The 25,121-nt window shown below is 35.9% G+C and overlaps 2 protein-coding genes and 1 pseudogene across 2 annotated transcripts; 2 read left to right on the top strand and 1 right to left on the bottom strand.

Annotated features, from left to right (window-relative positions):
• The first annotated feature begins 631 nt into the window (after positions 1-631).
• LOC105101135 (olfactory receptor 12D3) lies at positions 632-1,582 on the top strand. Its single transcript, XM_010994237.3, has one exon. The coding sequence runs from the start codon at positions 632-634 to the stop codon at positions 1,580-1,582; it is 951 nt and encodes a 316-aa protein (XP_010992539.2).
• A 6,714-nt stretch (positions 1,583-8,296) lies between these two features.
• Positions 8,297-9,502, top strand: LOC105101155 (olfactory receptor 12D3-like; annotated as a pseudogene).
• A 14,504-nt stretch (positions 9,503-24,006) lies between these two features.
• On the bottom strand, positions 24,007-25,000 carry LOC105101134 (olfactory receptor 14J1). Its single transcript, XM_010994236.3, has one exon. It carries the CDS (start codon positions 24,970-24,972, stop codon positions 24,007-24,009), a length of 966 nt encoding a protein of 321 aa, XP_010992538.2. The 5' UTR covers positions 24,973-25,000.
• Between the last annotated feature and the right edge of the window lie 121 nt (positions 25,001-25,121).

Raw genomic sequence — 25,121 nt, 5'->3', positions numbered from 1 at the left:
CAAACAAAAGTTTAATAACATGTATATAGGGGAGAGATCTGAGAGAAAAACTGAGTAACTCTCTATGCTGTTTTTATTCCCTCTACTTACACAATATTTGAAGTTTCCGGGTTTTGTGTTTCTTAGTTGTACTGAAGGTTTAGGTTTTTACATGGGATGTGCTAACTTCCTGAAGCTTTTATGCATCTTAGGGGAAAGGGGAAATCCTCACTAGGCTACATCTGTGTTACTGTCAGAACTGACTCGTGAGCTGAACAACCAGCTATTCCCTTTGTATGTTTTAAATTTGTCTAAGCTGTAATTCTAATGCCATAAGTAAGATTACAATCATGCTTTACATTTATACTTTGTAAAAGTGTCCTTGATCTATGTCTGATTTATTCATAATATGCTCCTTTTATTAGTCTAAGGTGTTTTTACTGCTTTAGAATTTATCAGGTACTGTGTCAGTCTTCCTCCATTTTCTTGTAAGTAAATTTAGCTCCTAAATTACCCCTAAATATTCTTCATGTTGTAGCTCACCCTTAGACTCTTCCAAATAGCAAACTTGCTTCACTTAACCCACACAATGTAAAAGTAACAATTCAGAAAAATCAACTCATCATTATCATCACATTTTCTCCCCAAAGCAATGGAGAATGTCACTACAGTAAATGAGTTTCTCTTACTTGGCCTGACCAGTGTTCAGAAGCTGCAACCTCTCTTCTTTGTGATTTTCTTAATCATTTACTTGATAAACTTGGTTGGAAATGGAGCTATATTAGTGATTGCTGTTTTGGAACCTAAACTGCATTCCCCTATGTATTTTTTCCTGGGAAACCTTTCTTGTCTGGATATCTGCTATTCTTCAGTGACACTGCCCAAAGTGCTTATAAACCTCCTCTCCACTCGCAGGGCCATATCCTTCCTAGGCTGTATCACACAGCTACACTTTTTCCACTTCCTGGGCAGCACAGAGGCCATCCTACTGGCTATCATGGCTTTTGATCGTTTCGTTGCCATATGCAACCCACTTCGCTACACCGTCATCATGAACTCCCAGGTGTATATTCTCTTGGCAGCTGTGGCCTGGATCACCAGCTTCTTTAACGCTCTGATGCATTCCATCATGACAGCTCACCTGAACTTTTGCCACTCTCAAAAGCTCAATCACTTCTTTTGTGATGTCAAGCCCCTCTTGGAACTGGCCTGTGGTAACACACTGCTCAACCAATGGCTTCTTTCTGTTGTCACAGGCAGCATCTCAATGGGAGCCTTCTTCCTGACTCTTCTCTCCTACTTCTATATTATTTGCTCCCTTCTGTTCAAGAATAAGTCCTGCAGAATACTCCGCAAAGCTTTGTCCACGTGTGCCTCCCATTTCATGGTGGTATGTCTTTTTTATGGACCTGTAGGCTTCACGTACATTCGTCCTGCCTCGGCCACCTCCATGATTCAGGACCGAATGGTGGCCATCATATACAGTGCAGTCACCCCAGTGCTGAATCCACTGATATACACTCTTAGGAATAAAGAGGTGATGCTGGCACTGAAAAAAACCTTTGGGAGCAAGTTATTTAAAGGCTGCCAGCAACACCACTGATACTAATGAGACATACCTTATTTCCATTAAGATTTGTATCCCTTCAGCAACCACTGTGGAAAATAGTATGGAGATTCCTCAAAAGACTAGGAATAGATTTACCATATGACCCAGGAATCCTGCTCCTGGGCATATATCCAGAAGGAAGCCTACTTCAAAAAGGCACCTGCACCCCAGTGTTCATAGCAGCACTATTCACAATAGCCAAGACATGGAAACAGCCTAAATGTCCATCAACAGGTGACTGGATAAAGAAGATGTGGTATATTTATACAATGGAATACTATTCAGCCATAAAAACTGACAACATAACACCATTTACAGCAACATGGATGTTCCTGGAGAATGTCATTCTAAGTGAAGTAAGCCAGAAAGAGAAAGAAAAATACCATATGAGATCGCTCATATGTGGATTCTTAAAAAAAAGAACATAAATACAAAACAGAAACAGACTCATAGACATAGAATATAAACTTGTGGTTACCAAGGGGACAGGTGGTGGGAAGGGACAGACTGGGATTTCAAAATGTAGAATATAAACAAGATTATACTGTATAGCACAGGGAAATATATACAAGATCTTGTGGTAGCTCACAGTGAAAAAAAAAGTGACAATGAATATATGTATGTTCATGTATAACTGAAAAATTGTGCTCTACACTGGAATTTGACACAACATTGTAAAATGACTATAACTTAATAAAAAAAAAGTAAAAAAAAAAAAGATTTGTATCCCCTCATTGTAATAAATGGATAGTCTACTTGATTTCTGTTCTCCCCTCAGGAAGTTATAGCTAGGTTTTGCACTCATTTGTGCAGAATCACTATTTGTTCCTTTTTTATTCATCTAGTCATTTATTTAAGAGATAGTCATCGAACATCTATTGTGTAAGGCAGCATAGTAGGTGCAGGAAACACAGAAGTGAGCAAAAGAAATTCCACAATTTCATAAAGCTGAAAGTTTAGTGTGATAGGGGACACACAATAAACAAGTTCATAAGTACATATGCAAGGGTAATAAGTGCCATGGAGAACTAAAAGGAGATAAGGAGGTTAAACTATATGATACATAATTTATCTGTTCTTTGTCCTGGCTTTCTGGCATTGTGCTTCTAAAATTCTTGGAATTTTCCAAGTTATAGAAGTGTCTTTGTTATTCATGAGCTTCTACAATCACACCTTTGTTTATGCTCATAAGGTGATGTGTGGTGGGCCCCAAGATAGCTTCAGGATGAGGCTGGTCATGCTAGAAAAACCAACTGTATGATTAGAGGTTTGGGGCTTTGAGTCATGACCTCCCAGGGAGAAGGCAGGCTGGAGACTGAGTTCAGCTATATGGCCAATGGTTCCATCAATCATCCCTATGTAATTAAACTTCTGAACAACAAAGCTCAAATGAGCTTCCTTTGGTTGGCAATACTCTGCACATTTTGGATCACTGTGATGGTTAATTTTATGTCAACTTGACTGCTCCAATAGCTGATAAAATATTCTTTCTGGGTGCAACTGTCAGTGTGTTTCTGAAAGAAATTAGCATTTGAATCTATAGATTGAGTAAAGAAGATTATCCTCACCAAGTGGATGGGCATTGTTCAATCTATCGTGGTCCTAAATAGAACAAAAAGGTGAGGGAAAATGAATTTACTCTCTGCTTGGGCTGGAACATTTATCTTCTCCTGCTCTTGAACATTGATGATCTTGGGCCTTGGGCCTTTGAACTCAAATTGAATTACATCACTGTCTTTCTTGGTTCTCCAGCTTGCAGATGACAGATCATGGAACTTAGTGGCCTCCAGATTTGTATGAGCAAATTCTTACAATAAAAAGTGATAGATGATAGTTAGCTAGCTAGCTAGATAGACTATTGGGTCCACTTTTCTGAAGATCTGTGAATAATACAAATATCAATAGGCCAGGAAGTTAACACATTTTGAGGACAAAGAAGCTTTGCTTAATGTGAGAATGAACTGATCCATGGTTGTTGGACCCAGGAAAAGTTGAGACCCAGAAAACAGTGTCCTGGAGGATGACAAGCCAGGAAGCTAGGGATCATTGAAAATAAAGGAAAAGGCAGAGGGAAAATTAGGATATGCACAAAGTCAACATATTGTTAACTCACAGCTTGATTCATTAAAAAAGTTGAGGCAGGAGAGAAGATAAAATCTTTTTACATACCATGTGGATTTAAATCAACTGTGGTTTTCAACTGAAAGATTTTTAGCATGGTGATTTGCAGAGCTACATGGCATCAGTGTCAATTTGTCATGTAAATACTTCTTTTCTCTATAATTAATAAAATACTTATTTATTTAAAAAACACATATAATGACAAATATATGTCTGGTATATTTCTAAAGCACTTTGTAAATATTAAATCATTTAATTTTTACAACAACCGAATGAGGTAGCACTTATTATTGCAATTTTGGATTAAGAAACTGAGGCACAGGAAGGTTATGTTGGAGGCATCAAACGTCTTTATTTCAAATTATATTACAAAGCTAGAGAAATCAAAACAGTATTGTACTAGCATAAACACAGACACATAGATGAATGGACTAGAATAGAGAATCCAGAAATAAACCCACAGATATATAGTCAATTAATTTATAACAAAGGAGGCACATATATATATGGAGAAAAGATAGTTTCTTAAATAAATGGTGTTTGGAAAACTGGACAGCTATACGCAAAAGAATGAAACTGCTTCGCTATCTTAGCGCATACAAAGAAATCAAATCAGAATAAAGACTTAAGCAGAAGACATGAAACTATAAAACTCCTAGAAGAAAACATAGATGGTAAGCACTTTGACATCAGCCTTGGCAATGATTTTTTTGGATTTGGAAAAAAAAAAGAGAAAATAAACAAGTGGGACTACATCAAACTCAAAAGCTTCTGCACAGCAAATGAGGCATCAACAAAATGAAAAGGCAACCTATGTAACGGGAGAAAATATTTGCAAATTACCTATCTAATAGGAATTTACTATCCAAGCATATAAAGAATAAATACAACTCACTAAAATAAAATTTAAAAATCCAAATTAAAAATGAGCAGAGGATCTGAATACACAATTTTCCAAAGAAGACATACAAATAGCCAACAGATACGTGAATACATGCTTAACACCACTAATCATCAGGGAAATGCAAATCAAAACCACGATGAGATACCATCTCATGCCTGTGAGAATGGTTATTATCAAAAAGACAAGAAATAATAAATGTTGGCAAGGATGTGGAGAAAAGGGAACCCTTATGCACTGTTGGTAAAAAATAAAATTGGTTCAGCTGACTATCAAAAACAGAAAGGAGGTTCCTCAATAATTAAAAATAGAACTACCAGATGATTCAACAATTTCACTGCTGGGTATTTATACAAAAGAAACTAAATCACTATCTTAAAAAGATATCTGTGTCCCCATGCTTATAGTAGCATTATTTATAATAGCCAAGACATAGAAAAAACTTGAGTGTTCATCCACAGATGACTAGATAAATAAAATGTGAAGATAGATAGAAAGATAGAAAATGGAATATTATTCAGCCAGAAAAAAGAAGAAAATCCTGCCATTTGTGACATTGTGGATGAAGCTTGAAGGCATTATGTTAAGTGAAATAAGTCAGGCAAACATAGTTGCTGTATGATCTTACTTGTATGTGAAATCTAAAACAACAACAACAACAACTTATAGGTAAAGAGAACAAATTGGCGGTTGCCAGAGGCAGTGAGTTGGGTGGGAGAAACAAATGAAGGAGGTCAAAAGATACAAACTTCCAGCTACAACTAATTCCTGGGATGTGATGTACAGCATGGCGACTATAGTTTATATTGTATATTTGAAAGTCAGTAAGAGAATAAATCTTAAAAATTCTTATCACAAGATAAAGAAAGCTATGTGTGGTGATGGTAGTTAACTAAATTTATCATGGTAATCATTTTGCAATATTTACAGACAGCAAATCATTATCTTGTACACATAAAAGTAATACAATGTCATATACCAATTACACCTCCACAAAAATTATATATTGCATATATTTTAAAGCTAATTTTTGTTTTGTTCGTATTGGTGGGGAGGGGGGTTAGGTTTATTTTATTTATTTATTTATTTATTTATTTATTTATTTATTTATTTATTTATTTATTTATTTATGATGGAGATACTGGGGACTGACCCAGGACATCATGCATGCTAAGCAGGCACTCTGCCACTGAGCTATACCCTCCCCATACATATATTTTAAATATCAAAAAGAGAAACCTAGAGAAGATTAGCAAGGCCTGTGTGCAAAGAATGTTTTTGGCTAAGGCAGATTTTAAGAGAAATCTGTCAGCTTCTCTTCCATTCATAGACAGGATCAATTTTGAGTCTAAGAAGGTAACATAGCTTTCATTTTGGTGGCTATAAAATTTTTATTTTGTTGTCATTTTCTTTTCCTCTGACATTTCTCAAGTTAAATCATTCACCTTCTCTTGCTGAAATGATTCAGTTTAAACTTTATCATCTTTTAACTTCTTAATATATTCCTCTAAATAATGACACACTTTGTATCTACTAGCTTTAGAGTTTACAACGACAGGCACTGTATCTTTTTAAAATTATTATATTTATTCTTTTGTTTAGTCTTTTTGTGAAAAACACTGGCTCTGCATACCATTGTTTCTTGTTAAAGGTAGCAAAACATTCTCATAAGCACACTGAAGAAATGAAAATAATTATTTTTTCAAAGAGAAAAATAGAAAGAATAACCCTTTGAGAAAATATCCCAAGACATTTATGCTTGGGGCATCTCCTGGGAGAGTCAGAGGGGATTCAGCTTGTTTATTTTATGGTTAAAATAGGAATGAAGGCCAAATCTTCTGTGACTTATTCTTACACTTAGATATACAATGTTTGTCATATGAGACTTTGAGCAGTCAAAATCGTTTTGTTAATTTTATTCAAAGAGACAATCAATATATTATAGCCCCGATTCTTGGAATTCCTTCGGCACCAAAAATATATATATTTATTCCGAGGTGTGTATACAAGGAAGCACAGGGTAGGGTGAATTGATACAGTCTGTAGGTAGAACAAAAGAGATTAAATTGGAGGGAGTTTTTTGCTTTGTATTGTTTTGTTTTTTGATAGAATGAGTTGAGACCATTAGAAAGGATGAGTGAGAGAAACTGGGAAATCTCTTTGAATTTAAGTTGTCAAAATTACAGGATGGAGCAAGGGGGCTTATGGCACAAGTGCTTAGCTGGAAAAGCTTTGCAGTTCCTAATCTGTTTAATCATCCAACTTTTGTTTAAAGTAGGGATAGGTGAATATATGCATTTCTACCTGTGTCTTTGTGACGATTTTTGGTGCAAGTGACTAAGTACAGTATATAAAGAGCTGCCTTGTTTATTTTAACATTTCCTATGTGCTGAAAATTATTTAGCTAGCCCCCTGTGGTCACTGAGTTTGTTTGCAATCTTTTGTATGGCAATGCTTAAATAAATATCATCCTAAATATATAATATTTGACGTTTGCAAACACATCTGAAGCACAATCTATGAAGCAGAATTGCTAACTTAGAGTCTGAGATTTTTACATTTGACTACTAAAATGTCTGTTAGTGGTTCCATCAACTGACATCCCCACCTGTGTTTACCACCCTTGATAAACATTTTGACTTTGTCAAAAAAAGCATCTCATTGTATTTTAATTTGATTTTCGGTTTTGAATACTTTATTTTTTCCTCATTAAAAAATTCTGTCATTGTTTTAGTTGCTTCAATTAGGAATGTTTTTCTGATTAACCGCAGACATTTTTTTCAGGTGAGATATATTCTGTTGCGAAATCACAGTTTTCTATTTTTGGGGTTTTTTTTTTCTTAGTTTACTTTCATGTGGATACAGAAATTTTTCTATATACTGGGCGGTTTGTATGCGAAAGGGGATAAGAAACTTTTCCTAGATTCTTGGCTCTTGGGTTCCTTCTTTTATTATCCCGTTTTTTTGGTTTGTTCATTATTTTGGGGGGAGTTAATTAAATTTATTTATTTAATGGAGGTACTGCCCAAGACCTAATGCATGCTAGGCATGCGCGCTACCCCTGAGCTATACCCACCTCTCCCCTCCCCTGTTAACTCTTTTATGCCTTTGTAGTAACCTGCTTTTCTCTTCACACCGTCATTACATGCACACTGACTTGCTCTTTCTGATATTCCCAAGAAATTCATTCTTTCTGTGAAGCAGTCTCTTTCTGGGACTGATTCTTTTCTGCTGCTTCCAATGTTCTCTTGCTACTAAAACTTTTTTGTAGCTTGGGTTTTTCCATCCTGCATGAACAGCCCTGCTGCTGTGGCGCCCTCTTGTGACTGTTGACACCAGTTCTGCTGATTTGTATTCCCTCTTCCTACACATTATTTGAAGTTTATGAATTAAAAAAAAAACAAAAACCAACCCTCTAGTTTCATGAAGGTTTAATTTGTGAGGAAATTATTCTTTTTTTAGAGGAGATTTAGGACCATTGCTGAGTTTCTACCAGTACCCGGAAGTGAGAAGTGTGTCCATTGTGTCCATTTAAAAATATTTAAATGTTTACAAATACATCTCACAAGATTCTTGTTATATACACTAATTTTGATGTTACAGTGAGGCTTAAATTGAGTTCTGTTCTCTTACTATAGTTACTGAATGTCTGCCTTTATTCTGTATGAGTTACTTTACAGGTTTAACTCATCATTCTGACTATGCTTCTTAGTTCTACGTATCACATATATCACACCGAGTCGGAATTGACCACATATATTTCTGTTTCCTTAATTATGTTGCAGATGAATTTAACTCTAGCATTTCTAATCATTTTGCTCACCACAGATCATCCTTATACACTTCTAGGTGATGAACTTGCTTCATTTACCCCATGCCCTATACTAGGACCGTTTTACTAACTGTCACTGTCATTATTCCGTCTCAAAGCAATGGAGAACGTCACTACAGTGAATGAGTTTATTTTGCTGGAACTGACCTCCATTCAGGAGCTGCAACCTATAATCTTTATGACCTTCTTGATTATATACATGATAGATCTGTTTGGAAATGCGTCCATATTAGTGATTGTCATCTCAGAGCCAAGACTCTACTCCCCTATGTATTTTTTCCTGGGAAATCTTTCTTGTGTGGATATCTGTTACTCTTCAGTGACACTGCACATACTCATGGCAAACCTCCTCTCCACTCGCAAGACCATATCCTTCCTCGGCTGCATCACTCAGCTACACTTCTTCCACTTTCTGGGCTGCACGGAGTCCATCTTGCTGGCCATTATGGGCTTTGACTGATTTGTGGCCATCTGTTACCCACTTCGCTACCCCGTCATCATGAACCCCCAGGTGTGTATTCTCTTGGCAGCTGTGGCCTGGATCACCAGCTTCTTCTATGCTCTGATGCATTCCGTCATGACAGCACACCTGAACTTTTGCCGCTCTCTGAAACCCAACTACTTCTTCTGCGACGTGAAGCCCCTCTTAGAGTTGGCTTGTGGTGACATACGGCTCAATCAGTGGCTCATTTTTATTGTCACTGCCGGCTTAGCTATGGCAACATGCTTCCTCACTCTCCTCTCCTACTTCTATATCATTGGCTTTCTTCTGTTCAAGAACCGGACCTGCGTGGGCTCCACAAGGCTCTTTCCACTTGTGCCTCCCATTTCATGGTGGTATCTCTGTTTTATGGAACCGTGGGGCTCACCTACATTCCCCCTGCCTCTCCCACCTCTGTCACACAGGGGCGGTACGTGGCTGTCATACACACCACTGCCACTTCAGTGCTGAATCCACTGATATACACCCTTAGGAATAAGGAAGTGACGATGGCTCTGAGGAGAGTCTCTGGGAGAAAACTGAAGCTGTCTGCCTAGAGAAAATCATTGGCAACACTAGAAGAAATAAAAACTGCATGTTCAAAAGAAAAAAATAGAAAGAAAATTGCATGTTCTTTTTATGACATTTATTTTCTCCTCTATAATAAACTGGATACATTTTTTTATAAGGTCATAGATTTTCTCTATGACCTTTATTTTCTCAAAAGCTGCATTAAGTGGTGGATATATTAAATTATTCAATTTAAGTGGTGGATATATTAGCTGCATTAAGTGGTGGATATATTAAATTCTTTATTGATCCAAGGGTAAAATAAGCCTAAAGATAAATATAAAATCATCTGTATTGCTCAATTGTACTATTTTTTAAATTTTATTTTTTATTGAAGTATAGTTGATTTACAATGTTAGTTTCAGCTGTACAGCAAAGTGATTTAGTTGTGTGTATATATATATTTTGTGTATACATATATACATATATATATATTAGATTCTTTTCCATGATAGCTTATTACAAGAAGTTGAATATAGTTCCCTGCGCTATACAGGAGGTCCTTGTTGTTTATCTATTTTATATTATAGTAGTCTGTTGATACATTTATTGAATTCTGTTTTCCTTTGAGAAATTTGTACCATTTGTAGCTATGTTCTTCACATATATGATTCCAATTACTCTTCATTTAGTCATTCATTTGCTTGAATATTTTCTTCAGCAAGCAGTGTTCAATTTGCAGAGGATAATACAGTGGAACAGATCCATGAATTCATGACATAAGGACATGGATCTCTTTCAGTTGAGAAAGTGGGCAATGAAAAGATCAACAAGGAAATGCATGTCTCTTCCAGAAGGTAAAACACACGGAATGTAAGGAATAATCAGCTGCCATGGTAGGCCCTCTTTTGTAAGGTTGGGTCAATGACAGCCTCTTTAAGAAATGACATTTGAGCAGAATGCTGTCGGAAGTAGGGGGGTTAGCCATGTAGATATATGAGAATATAGCACTTTTTCACAGAAATGACAGCCCATGAAAGAGCACTGGTATACAGTGCTGCTGCTGCTGCTTTATTTTTTGGTGGGGGTAGGTAATTAGGTCTACTTATTTTTAGAGGTACTGGGGGCTGAACCTAGGAACTCATGCATGCTAAGCATGTGCTCTACCATTTGAACTATACCCTCCTCCCAACTGTGCTTCTTGTGAGGAAAAGCATGATGTCCAGCGTGCCTGGAGCTCAGTGGGTAATGAACAGAGTGGCAGGAAATGAGAACAGAAAACTGGCTGTGGTCTTGTAATGGACGTCCTGTTGGTCATCTGAAGGTTTTCAGCACTTACTCTGGGTGATCAGCATAATATTGGGGCATTTGAGCAAAGAACTGACTTGATGTAACTTCTGTGGTAAAAGAATCACAGTATTGCTGTTACTGAATCCAGACTCGTTCTCCTCACCGCATGACACGCCAATACATTGTGAGACGAGGTGTTGGGGCATGGGATAATGACTTTATTTAGGAAGCTAGCACACCGAGAAGATGGGAGACTAATGTCTTAGAGAACCATCTTCCCCAAGCCAGAATTCAGGCTCCTTTTATACTCAGAAGGAGTGGGTGTGGCTGGGTGTTGCAAACTTTTTAGGGTCGGAATCTTTTGTTCTGTAGCTGTCCACGAAAGTCAGGTCATGGTGTTCCTGTAAACCTCCAGCAAGACAAATGTTATTCAGCTCTCCCTGGGTCCCCAACCTGCCAGCCAACCTGCAGATTTTGGATTTACCAGCCTTCATAATCACATGAACCAGTTTCTTAAATAAATCTCTCTATAGATACACATCCTCTTGGTTCTGTTTTCTAGAGACGCTAGACTGATACAGATTTTGGTATCCCTCATTCTGAGCATTAGGAATTCCTTTTCATGCTCCTTGAGCCAGAGAATTTCAGCAGGCATCTCCTAGAACTCTCTCAGACTGTGGATGGTATTAACTGTGTCACTTCTGTGCTTCTGACTGTGTTAAGCTCCGGCTAGGGGATACTGGAGGGAAAAAGTAGTAAACACTGCCAATTTGGTGATGACTTGAATTCTAGTATGCTTTCCCAAACCACCTGCTAATGTTTACTTTTCAGGTTGCTCAGATAGGTTCTTCTTGCATTCTGTTCAGGTTTTATGGCTACATTTATGGAAGAAACAGAGTGCGTTTATGCTATCATCTAGGAACTAGACCCTATGTTTTGAAATTTGATTGACAGTCAGTGAAACAAAAGAGTCAGGGCTTATCTCTCCCAGGTTCAGTTTTCCACACTGTTTTCAACTGTGTCAGTATTGGAAGGGATTGACTATAACAGCAATTGCAGGTGTAGAAACAGCTGGGAGGTAGTGGAAGCACCACCAGGTTGCAAACTCAGAAGCTGGACATTACTGTTAAATACCAGTGCACTCTAAGTCAAGACTGTCATTCCTTAATTTCAATTTTTTTCTGTAAAATGAACATAATTTTTGAGAACGTAAATGCAAAGGTAAGTTTTGAAATAAATTACTGTAGAAAACAGCACTTTGTTATTTGAATGGCAAAATGATGAGAACTAACATCTCTTGTATGCTGATGTGTGACACTATTTAATGTCACTAGTATATATATATATTTTATTAGTATATGTTAATCTATTAGATATTCACAACAGCCACTATCTTTTTTTACAGATACAAATTGAGCCACAGAATTGTTAACTAGCTTTCCTAAGTCACATATCTAACAACTTGGTGGGCCATTGTTCAAACTCAAGCAATCTGATTCTAAAAGCTGTGTTCTTAACTGATGTATATAATACACTAAGAATTATTGTTTCCGTGGAATAAGTAAAAAAGAATGAGGAATTGGATCAGTTCATTTGGAATATTTCATTAGATTATTCTAGCTCATCACCACATAACAAAGAATTTGAAATTTTGGAGTTTTAATTCTATATACTAATATAGAGTAGGTAACTAGAATAACTTTGGAGCCCCCTATGGTATTTTCTCTCCAAGACTCCAGATTATGGTGATTATGAATCTGTACTAAAGACACATGCTCACCAAGACCTGTATCAAGAAACAATCCATTCATTTCACACTGGTCAAGCAGCAGCTGCTTAAAGCCATCATTTTGCCGGTTCCAAGCAATTAAAACTTGTCTCCTTAGAAATTAGCTGTTATCAAGCAAGGTCTTGTTCTACTAAGGTCACTAGAATTAGAAAACTTACAGATAATTGGATTAAAATGTTTTCACAAAGTCAGTCAGTACATAATTGTTTAAGTGCCTCAAAACTATCTTCCCAGAAGAGCAAGATGATTTATCAGAGTGCACACTAAACATCTTCAAGGGTGTCTCCAGAGGTCCCAGCTCTGTTAGGCACTCACTGGTGCTTCTATCTCAATTTTGCCTCTTGGTTTTAACAATTTAACTTCTGGAAGAGGACCCTGGGGGCAGGCTGCTTAACAAAGAACATTGAGATAAACTTTCTTCAAAGTTTAAGCCCTCCCCAGGGAAAAAGAGATTGGTAACTGCACACAAAACACCACTCAACTGTAAAGTAGAGTCATTATTATTGAAAAAAAGGAAGGCACTTTAGGAAACCTTGAGGGTGTTTTATTTTCTCTAAGAGCCACTAACTCCAGAATGAAGGAGAACTGGAGGCTTGTTAATATCAACTCTATCTATTCATGCAACCATTTATTCAATTCACTCATTCAATTCACCATCAATTACTCACTCATTTCATTCAATTATTTATTCTAATATCCTAGATCATTGTTATAATGTCCTTCCACTTTCAGAGTTCTAGTTAAACCAAATTGAACAATAATTCAGGTCACATAACTGTTAAGAATGTGCCTCATCTTGTAACATGCAAGCTTTTTTTTCCCACTTGATGTTTATATTGCAGCATTTTCAATAATTTTGTTCAATTTTATAAGTAACCTCATGCTTTTCTACAGGATACTGCTATTCATGAATCATGGTATAGATTTTTCATATCTGAACACAATTCACTGTTGGGACTAGAGTCTTATGTGTGATATTTGTAAATTATTTTCATCTAGCCTTGAAAGCTATATGCATTATATATACTATATAATACTATATACAGATTACAAACATACATATATATAGATATATTTAATAAAATTGTGTATTTGGAGTATTTCATTAGATTATTCTAGTTTGTGAAACATGTATTATCACACTTAAGAATCTACAGAAGTGGGATGCTGAGTCAAGGAAGAATAACTTTAGATAAGAACAGAACAGTGATAACAGTTCTGTGAAAAATCCTCTCCTACGCCTTTAGCTACATCTTTTCATTCTAAACTCATAATTAAGTTGCCTTGCTCTAGAGCTTCTTCTGTGGTTACATTTGGATTAGTTAAATTAACCACCACTCTTCTTTCCCCTCAAGTCTTCTGCCTTTTTGCGTAATCAAATCTTGAAATGGTGTAAATAATTTTACCTTAAATTGTAAAGCACTTTTCATATATATCATCTCTCATATATATCATCTCATTTAATCTTCATGGTGACTCCTTTAGGCTATAATAGCTTAATGAAAAAGTACTGGATTTAGAATTGGACTGCTTGAGTGTTGAGAAGACTACACTTACCTGTTATGTGATATTGCTCAATCAATTCATCCACTCATTCACTAAATAAATAAATAAATAAATAAATAAATAAATAAATAAATAAATAAATAAATAAAACAAAGGAAACAAAGCTGTTTTCCCAGATAACTGACTTCTGGTTTTCTTTTTCAAACTCCTGGAGAAATAAATACAAAAATCAATTCTTAATGGGCTACAAATAATCTCTTATTTTGTTAGGTTTGATGTACAACATTTTCGTAATCAGTTATTCACAGGATCTCCTTACTCTGCTTTCTCCTTAATCCCAAGAATCAGTGACAGTCTCTTTGTCTTGAATGCTTATTAAAACAGAAACTAAACACTTTGCTAGGTAGTCACTTGGCACCAAGCCAGGAATATACAATTCTTGGACCAATTGAAAACAAAGCAGAGTTTATTTAATTCCACACTGTGTAGAATGAAATAACCAAAACTTGCCTTGATGTTACTACTAGAAGAGTGAAATCAACATTTTAATATTTTTTGGTGATTTTTATTTTCTTATTTTATTTTTTATTTATATTTATTTATTTAATTGAAATATAGTCCATTTACAATGTTGTTAATTTCTGGTGTGTAATTGTCCTCTGGATGGGATGAGTCATTCTGATTTGCAGCACAGTTTGAGCCAGATGTGTTCTTAAACAGATGTGGGCAGACTGAGCAAGGAAATTATCAGTGGCAGACAGCACTGAGATATGTAATGAGAACATAATTCCTTCCCCACTGGATCTGCCTTAAAAAATTAAAGAAATTATCTTGCAAGAGCAGATTTCCTGGTAATCACACACAGGAATCATGAAGGAGGGGGCGTGGGAATATGAACACAGGCTGACTTTAACACACCTCAAAGGCTGCCTGTAGAGTCTGATTTCAGCTGATCGGCAACCACTTTTAGGCAAGGCAAAAACAGGAGAAAGAGAAGGAGAAAATGGAAAGAAAAGCCACGTCTACTACTAAGTACCATTTATTGAATGACAGCCGTGGGCAGGATCTCTTAATAAGCATTGCGCCAAGAATTTTACATGTTACTCTAATTTTTATAACAACATTGCCCATATATTACAGAAGAGATGACTTGAGATAAGATTTAAAGTAATTGCAAGAGCAAGTAATGAAAGAAAATTAAGAGAGATTGAAAGGAAAGAAACCATTGTGCATTGTTGCTATTATTATTATTATTATGGAACAAGGAAGAATAAATAAATTTGAAAGAAAACATATATCCAATGTTTCATGGAATCTTCTTTTTTCATAAAGTCTGATTATATAGAGCTTCATCTGGTATCTAACAGCTTTCTCTTTGAAATTTCATTTTGTTTGACTTATCTTCACATTATCCTCAATTAAAGTCATTAATATTTGTTGACCATTCACGTCTTGGCATTTGCCAAGAAGAGGAAGACAGAGCGATTGCCCTGAGTGGCTTTAAATGTACAAGGAAAACATTCAAATACCCAATATACAACTTCAGAAAGAGAATCTGAAGAGATATAAAGTGATCTACACTTCAGAGAAGAAATAAATCAAGTATTAATTCATTGTCCAGTGTTTTGGGCTTTGTGGGGTGGAAATAACCAAGAGTTCTCCCCTCGTTAATATATGTATTGGTATACGAGGGCTGATGGATCACTTAGTGACGAGGCTCTCATATTCCTTAATTTTTCCCTCCATCTGTGAGTTCTATGCAGCAACTGGGAAAAAACTGCCGAATGAGACAATTTCTTTGTGATTTATTTTAAACCATGTGAAATCTCACTGAAGTTTTTTCGTGTGTGTCTCACTAATTCAGGTTCTTAGGAATGATAACTGGGAGAATTCTAAATCTCTAGATCAACACCCCCTCCCGATTTCTTATCAATCTGAGAAGCTTTTGTTAGTCATTTTCATAGCCTCTCTCATTCACTGCATTTTTCTGTTCTCTGATGTTCATCCCTCCTGTTGACAGTTCAGATTTATTCTCTCTCCCTCATGTCTCTTCCATGAAGAATTAACTTGACCTTTACGATCCTTCCCCCTCACCATCCCCCGCCCCCGCCTTCCCCGGCCCTTTCTACGTTCTGTTGTCAGGCAGGGTGTCAGTACTTTAAGATTTACAATAAAAATCGATATTAAATTTAAAATGTTAAACTAGTTTTGGTTGCCAAATTTAAAAAGGCTTTTCCCTCTTACTTCGTGAATGTGAATGGTAATCTTTCTAAAATATCCCCAACTTAATCCATTTTTATTAAAGCCCCACACCGCTATTAGGAAACGGGAAGAATTCAAGAGTAAGGCAATGCTTTCAACATATTTTCTCTCTTTTTGTGTCTTGTTTTGCGACCTCTTTTTCCTTAAACTGATAAAATAATAAACCACATTATTATCCATACTTAATTTTGACTTTGGTACATTAAATATTTTAGTCTGTCAAATTTATACAGGTAATGATCAACAGACTGGGAAATTAAAAAAGGAACAATTTTGAGCATTCATTTTCATGAGACAGACACCATGCTAGTTTGTCATAAAATATGTTTCATTTAATCCACATGGGATTAAAAAAAAAACTTCTATGGCTTAAGCATTTTAATCTCTATTTTAAAAAAAATTATTTTTTGTGGTTTTTTGTGGGGAGGTAATTAGGCTTATTTATTTTTAGAGGAGGTGCTGGGGATTGAACCCAGACCCTTCTGTGTGTGAACTAGGCATGTACTCAATCACTGAGCTATACCCTGTCCCATTAATCTCTATTTTTAAAAGAAAAAATAAGATTCAGAATACCTAAGTAACAGAACTGAGTCTGTGTACCAAGCCTCTTCTTTTGCAATTCATACTTCTGTCTTATATCTAAAAATCTATAAGTATTTGTGAAAGACATAAAGAAACATTGGGAAAATAGTCAAAATTACACTGAACATTTATCTAGCCAAGGCTTTATCTTTCACGGTGATATCAGAGACTATCTGAAGAAACATGTTACAGTATAATTACTTTGCTGAATATTTATATAAACTTATAAAATATTGATCATTCCCAATTTACTGATTTTCCTTAAATTTCTCATTTTGTGATACATTTATATGAATTAAATATATGTTATTAAATCTGCTCATTTTCTGGGAAGTAAATATCCTTCCTTGTTAGAATTAACAGTCTTGCTTTTTCAAACTCAATTTAAAGAACATAACTTTCTGTCAGTTTCCATAAAATTTCTCATTCAAGATTGGAAAACTTACTACAGCTGCTCTTTGTGTGTGGGTAGTCATCAAAGCTGATCACAAAATTCTGACCTTTCTCATCTATGATGACATCTTTTTAAACATGTTGTTTCCCTTGAAAATCCAGGGATTTTTTATTGGTGATTTTTTTTTCTTTTTCTTTTCTTCATTTATTTCCTTCTTTCCTCCCTCCCTTTCTTCCTTCTTTCCTTCCTTTTCCTTTCTTTCTTTCTTTTGTAATGGGAGCCTGAACTGAATGATAAAAGTATTTTATCTTTTCTATTCTCTGTCACCTGGGACTTGGAGCTTCTGAAGTTTTCACTCAGGGGGAGTGGTTTGGTAAACGGTAGGGTTTTGTCGTCCCTAGCTGAGTGGTAGAGGTATAAATCACCTGGAGAAGCTTGTTAAAATGTATGTACCTAAGTTCCACACTTAGTAGTTCTGATTCGGAAGGTCCGAGGTGACATCCATAAATCTGATGCCTAATACACTCCCAGATGTTGCTGCTGCTGTTCATCTGAGTACCACACGTTGAGAACCACTGCGATAGCTGCGTCATGTATTTCAGAAAGGCAAACAGGATTTTATACGTTAAAAAAAATGAATCCCTAATGTCAGGTCTCCTGGAAAGCTAGAAGCCAGTGTTTATAGTTATTTTTCATGTTAGAAACTGAGGCCTATGCATTGCATTTCAGATTTAGAATAGCTACTTTAGTCTTCCATTATCATCTCTACTAAACATAAAACTATCTACTTACTAGAAGGTCCTAAAACAAATTTAATAACAGTACCTGAGAATATCATAAAGAGGCCCAGTCCATTAAAATTTTTTATTTAAATCTTTGCAACTACTTTATAAGTACTTAGAAATGAATGTAAGCCTACAATGCTGTTTTGTGATTTCTGAATTCTCTTACCATCTTTTACACAGATTATTAATATTTTCAGTAATAATCATATGACTATAAATTTATAGAATTTGTATTGCAAAGATTTCCTCTGAGGCTTTCTGGATATATATTTACCAAATTTTAAAGGCTACATAGCATTTTGCTCAAATTACTTTTCATTTAATAATTTAAAACTTCCTCCCAAAATAAAGTCAAGTACCAGATGGTTTCAATGGTGAATTCTACCAAAAATCTAAAGAAGAATTAATATTCTTTTCAAACTTTTCCAAAAAATATAAGGCAAGGGAATATTTCCAAACTCATTTTATGAGATCAAATATACTCAGATATAAAGCCAAGAAGTACACTACAAGAAAAGTAAATTACAGCCAACATCCCTGATTAATATAATGCAAAGTCCTCAAAATAATATTAGAAACAAAATTCAATAGCAAATTAAAAGGAATATACAGGATGATCAAGTGGGATCCATGGGGTGCTTGGATGTTTCAACATAAGCAAATTAATAAATGTGATACACCATGTATATAAAATAAAGGATAAAAAATCATATGATCATCTCAATAGGTGCAGAAAAATCATTTAACAGAATTAACATACTCTCATGATAAAAACTCTCAACAGATTAGGTAGAGAAGGAACATACCTCAACATAATAAAGATCATTTATGACAAGACATGCTAACATATGCAATGGTGAAAAGCTGAGTGCCTTCCCTCTAAGAACAGAAGAAAGATAAGGGGGTTCACTCTCATCACTTCTTTCAATATAGTGCTGGAAGTCCAGGCTGGAACAATTGGAGAAAAGAAATAAAAGGAATCCAAGCTGGAGAGGAAAAAGTAAAACTGTCATTATTTGCAGATGACATGATACTAACATAGAAAACCCCAAGGACGCTATCAGAAAACTAATAGAATTAGTAAACAAATTCCGTAAAGTTGTAGGAATCAAAATCCTTTGTGACTCCTACACATCTAACAAATTTAAAAAACTCACATCAAAGCAGGTAGGAGAGACTGAGACACAATTTCACAATAAACCCACTCCAGCATGATAACCTATTTTTGAGAGAAAACTCAGAACCCGGAGCCTCTCCCCGAGGAGCCAAGAGTTTTAACCCAATATCAAGCACCACAACTTTTAAGACCTGCATCTGAGAGACAAGCCCCCTAAACATTTAGCTTTGAAAAACAATGGGGCACCAGAACAAATGACTTCTCTGCTGAATTTTACCAAACGTTTAAAAAAGAATTAACACTAATCCTTCTCAAACTCTTCCAAAAAATTAAAGAGGAAAGAACACTCCCAAATCATTTATGAGACCAGCATTATTCTGATAATATAAACCATAAAAGAACACTACTAGAATAGAAAATATAGGTCAATTTTCCTAATAAATATAGTTGCAAATATCCTCACTAAATACTAGCAAACCAAATTAAACAGCACATGAACGAGCTCATTCACCACGATTAAGTGGACTTTGTACCTGGGGTGCACGGATGGTTCAACATATGAAACCCAATCAATGTGATACATCATGTTAGAGCAAAGGCAGATGTTCGCAGTAAGTCACCTTACTAGCATAAACTATCTGATCAAACTGGTACAAAGTGGTCCAAGGCCTCAGGAATTAAAAACAACAACAAACAATTCTTATCAGGCAGACTATTCCAGGAGATGAGCATTCATCTCCCAAGATCCTGCCAAAGCTGAACACAGACCTGTTTTTGGAATGTGCTGGGTTTGATCAGTACAAGCCTGCTAGGTTAACCTTTTCATAAACAGTGGTTATTTAACTTAATCTGATAGGCCAAAATGCCCAAAGTTTATTAAAATTGCAGAAAAGAAATGTGAAACTATTATTCATAGAATGATACCCCAATTTTTATTTTAAATATCAGACTAACAGTGGGAAAGTGACTATGCAAAATATTGAGGATATATCGCTGAAAACCATGCAGTGGGTCGGGGGAAGGGTATAGCTCAGTGGTACAGCATGTGCTTAGCATGCATGAGGTCCTGGGTTCAAGCCCCAGTATCTCCATTAAAACAAAAATAAATTTAAAAATCTAATTACCCCCCCCCAAAAAGAAAACCAAGCAGTGGTTAGAATGAGGGGGCTAGATATAAACATTACAACATATTGGCTCTTAAAATCACTGTATGAGTGAAAATAAAAAGGTAAGAAATGGAATATAATTATAATGCAAAACTATTTATACAAAATATTAATGAACCCAAAACAACAATACCAAATCAAATAAGACCCCCCAAAAGACTTATTTAAAATACCCCAAACTGCAAGCAGCAAAATTGTTCATGAATCTATGAATGAATAAACAAAATGTAGCAGCACATCTAGTTAGTGGAATACAACTCAGCAATAAAAGAAAACTCAACTACATAGATTAAGTCTCAAAACCACCACGCTCAGCAAAAGAAGCTTGACATCAAAGAATGTATATGATTTCATTTATGCAAAATTCTAAAAAAGGCAAACAAATATTTGATGACAAAAATATCAGTGGTTTCTTGGGGGCAGAAGCCAGGGGAAGAAAGGACTATAAGATACACAAGAATCTTTCTGAGATAATGGAAATATTCTGTACCTTGACTGTGGATGGTGGTTTAATGACTATATACAATTATCAATATTTACTGATTTATACACTCTAAATGGATACAATAAAGTTTATATAAATTTTACCCAAAATAAAGCTGATGAAAATGTAAAAGACAAAACAACAACAGCAACAACAACAACAACCCCCACACACACACCTGTATTGTATGCAAAATAGAAGAGTGTGGGAATCAGTTATGAATCTGTCCCAGTGCACCAGTCTAAGGTAATATTGCCTGGACCAAAGAAATGGCAGTAGAGATAAAAAATTTAATCAATAGTACTTTGGTGGGATATCAGGGTTTGAGTGAAAGAGAGTATTCATTGATGTAAGGAGAATAACTAGGTGGACAGAAGTTGTTTACTGAGATGAAAAAATTGGGAATGAACAAAAAAATGAATACATGAACAAAGAGTGAATTGAAGAAACTGCCAGTGATGACCTGATTATTGATGGGGGCGGCCTCTTGAGGTTAACCTCATCTTAAAGTCAATAACCTTAATATCCATTATCTGCAAATATTTTCCTTCCTGTTGACTGGCAATCTCTTTCTTGGGTGGCTTACCTTGCCTGAATGGGCACATTCTTTGCAAATAGCACATTCTCTTGATCTGAGAGTATTGGTGAGGTTTTCAGGAATATTTTCCCTCTTCAATCTAGCTCAGAATTATCTCACTCAAAGAAACAAAAAATTATATAATGTTAATTATCTTTGTTTAGTACCATTTCTTCTCTTTCCCCTAAGAATTTTAAAATTCTCTCTGTGAGAGAAAAACACTCCATGAAATTAAGTTTTAGTATTAATGCATTTCAGGGAAGTTTCTCTGTTTTAGAGGCAATAAAGACCAATGGACACTGAAGGAGGTTCAATGATATATTGAACACATACAGCAGATGGGACAATAAGGAAGTGATTTGATTACTGGGCATGTTGCCTAAGAATTAATCATATACGTGTACAAATATGTACATGGAGTAAGATGTACATTCATCAAAGTATTGTTTAGAATAATGACAATAAAAAGACAAACATCTTAAACAGGAGATAACTTAATGGTTGTGATTTTAATCATAGCTATTGAAATGATTTTACTTATTGATCTAGAAACATGCTTTTAACATTGTTTCACACCAAAAGAGTTTATTGATCATTATATACTGTGACATTGCAATACAGTATAATATCTACACATACATACACATACATTTAAAAGAATCTAGAGGCAGAGTCACAAATAGTACACTATCAGTTCCAATGGATTTATGGTTTAGTTTTAAATTTTCTTTATCTCCATCTTGGAATTTTTTAAATCAACAATGTACAACCTCTTTAAAATAGTACATAATTTTTAAAAAAAAGTGCATATAAGGAAAGAGAAACAGTTGTTGACCAAGCTTCAGGGCTGTAAAACAGGGCACTAATAGAGTTCTTGTCATCAATTCCAGCTTCATACTGGAAGAGAAGAAATGTATAACCCTTAAAAACAAGCAAAAAATCTCTGTGTGTATGCATGTGCATATATTATAGACAGAACCATTAATCCAAAATAGCATTTAAATAATATCCCCCATTACTCAGCAATTGCTCATTCTCACTGTTAATAGAACATGTACTTTGATTTACTTCAACATTGGGGAACTGGTAGAATATTTTCCCCTTGTGAATTATGAGTCCTTGAAAAAAGTTACATTCCCTGAATAGGAGTCAGAGCTTGAGATTCACAGAATATGTGACTCTTATACACATAGATTTGAGCTTTTCACTCAGTTTTGTTCTGTTTCATGGACCCAGGAGGCATCCCCTGCCTAACCGTGAAAATCGCGTAAAACTCTTCTGTGGATCAGAAGAGAAAATGAACTAATAGAAACATATTCAGTAAGGGAAAAGCAGGTGTCTGATGGCTATCTTATTAGTGAATTATAGTAGAATATGCTAATTTTTATAGATGATACATATACACACACACTGGGAAACAAAGCATTTGCAATGAGCAGAGGCAAATAAATGAGCTTGGCATCAGACAAATGTTAGTTTAAATCACGTATTTACTACTTTTTGTCTGAGAAATCTCAAGAGAATTAATCTCTCCTAAATTTAGTGTCCTAATTGATAGATTGAGGACAAAGTGGCATAGCTAGAAGAGTTGTGTGACAGAGTTAAAAGAAAAATGTGTGTAATGCACCTGACATTTATTACAGACTAAATAGCTGTGGGAAAGGCTATTATAACACATAAAAGGAAGGGAAAATTAACAGATACTTGATGTACATAAGAAACTTGCAGGACTATTGGAAATCATATACATACACCATGAATATAATATCTCATAAACACAATCAGCTAACCTGACAGCAGTTTGCAATTTATTTGTTAAAAGCCAACTTTAAATTATGGTGGTCAAGTCCCCAAATAATTACCTTTTCTCTTTTATTTAAAAAATGCCTAAAAATAAAAATTGATCCCTATCCAATGGGAATGCAGTTTGGTGCAGCCACTATGGAAAACAGTGTGGAGATTCCTCAAAAGACTAGGAATAGACTTACCATATGACCCAGGAATCCCACTCCTGGGCTTGTATCCAGAAGGAAATCTACTTCAGGATGACACCTGCACCCCAATGTTCATAGCAGCACTATTTACAATAGCCAAAACATGGAAACAGCCTAAATGTCCATCAACAGGTGACTGGATAAGGAAGATGTGGTATATTTATACAATGGAATACTACTCAGCCATAAAAACCGATAACATAATGCCATTTGCAGCAACATGGATGCTCCTGGAGAATGTCATTCTAAGTGAAGTAAGCCAGAAAGAGAAAGAAAAATACCATATGAGATCACTCATATGTGGAATCTAAAAAACAAAAACAAAAACAAACAAACAAACAAAAACAAAGCGTAAATAAAGGACAGAAATAGATTCACAGACAGAGAATACAGACTTGTGGTTACCAGGGGGGTGGAGGGTGGGAAGGGAAATAAAAAAACAAAATAAAAATTTAATTGGTGGAAAGAAGACCAATATCCTTAGAAGCATAACATCTTAAATTTTGAAGAATTATGTTTTGAAAAGAACATAAAGAATAGAGAAGATGGAAGGGAGTTCTGGGAAGAAAGTAGATTTATCCCTCTTACAATCTGAAACATAACAGAAGTTTTTATTGGTATGGTTCTTCAGAGTTTGAAAATGGCTTTTAAATACATCTTTCTCTGAGCAAATTCTTCTTTTGACAGTACCTTCCTCAGAGCTGCCTTCATGGCTTCATTCCGTAAACTATAGATGACTGGATTGAGTGTTGGAGGTATCACAGTATAGAATATGGAGAAGGTGAGGTCCATAGCCGATTGGGAATCAGAAGGCGGCCTTAGAAACTCAAACCCTGCAGCCGAGAGGAAGAAGGTGACTACGAATAGGTGAGGTATGCAGGTGGAGAAGACTTTGGTCTGGCCCTCAGTTGATGGGATTCTCAGCACTGCAGAGAAGATGCGAATGTAGGAAAGCACGATAGAGATCAAACAGATAAATGCTGTTGAGGTTGTGAATGCAGCCACTGCAATCTCATTAATGAAGTCATAAGAACAGGCTAGTTTCAGCATCTGAGGAACATCACAGAAGAATTGGTGAATGACTCTCTCCCCACAGAGAGGTATGGAGAAATTAACAGCTGTATGCACGAGCCCAGAGAGGCCCCCGGCAACCCACACAGCTATCACGGCACGCCTACAAGCCCGGGGATCCATGATGGTCTCATATTGCAGTGGTTGACAGATGGATACATACCGGTCATAAGACATCACCGTGAGGATGGCCACTTCTGACGAGGCCAGAGCTATGAAGAAGAAAACCTGAAGAATGCACTGACCAAGGGAAATGTAACCATTGTCCATGAGAGAATTTGCAATGGACTGGGGGACTGTGATGGAGATGAAACAGAGGTCCAAAAGAGAGAGGTGCTTCAAGAAGTAATACATGGGGGAATGGAGGCAATGGTCCAAGGTAGTTATGGTGATAATGAGGAGGTTGCCTGTCAAGGCCAGCAGGTATGTCACCAAAAAGAGCAGTGCATGTAAAATCTGAAGTTTACGCTCCTCAGAGAACCCCATGAGAAGGAACCCACTCATTGAGGTCAGGTTGGCCATGATCACTCTGAAGATGGCAAGGATGACTCTGTTTAGGAAGCCAAAGAACAGAAGGAAAAGGATGTATGATATTAATATATCTATGTGTCAAGTAACTAAGTGTAGTCAGCATAGAGCTACTGAAAACAAGACAAATTTATCTCTATGGT

Source organism: Camelus dromedarius, chromosome 19 (genome assembly GCF_036321535.1).
Source record: "Camelus dromedarius isolate mCamDro1 chromosome 19, mCamDro1.pat, whole genome shotgun sequence".
In the NCBI taxonomy this organism is placed as follows: domain Eukaryota; kingdom Metazoa; phylum Chordata; class Mammalia; order Artiodactyla; family Camelidae; genus Camelus; species Camelus dromedarius.
The sequence above is the reverse complement of the archived record's forward strand: the minus strand, read 5'-3'. Positions and strand labels throughout refer to the sequence as shown.

Coding starts and splice junctions, on each gene's coding strand:
- LOC105101135 (XM_010994237.3), top strand. CDS start 632: ATGGAGAATGTCACTACAGTAAATGAGTTTCTCTTACTTGGCCTGACC.
- LOC105101134 (XM_010994236.3), bottom strand. CDS start 24,972: ATGGCCAACCTGACCTCAATGAGTGGGTTCCTTCTCATGGGGTTCTCT.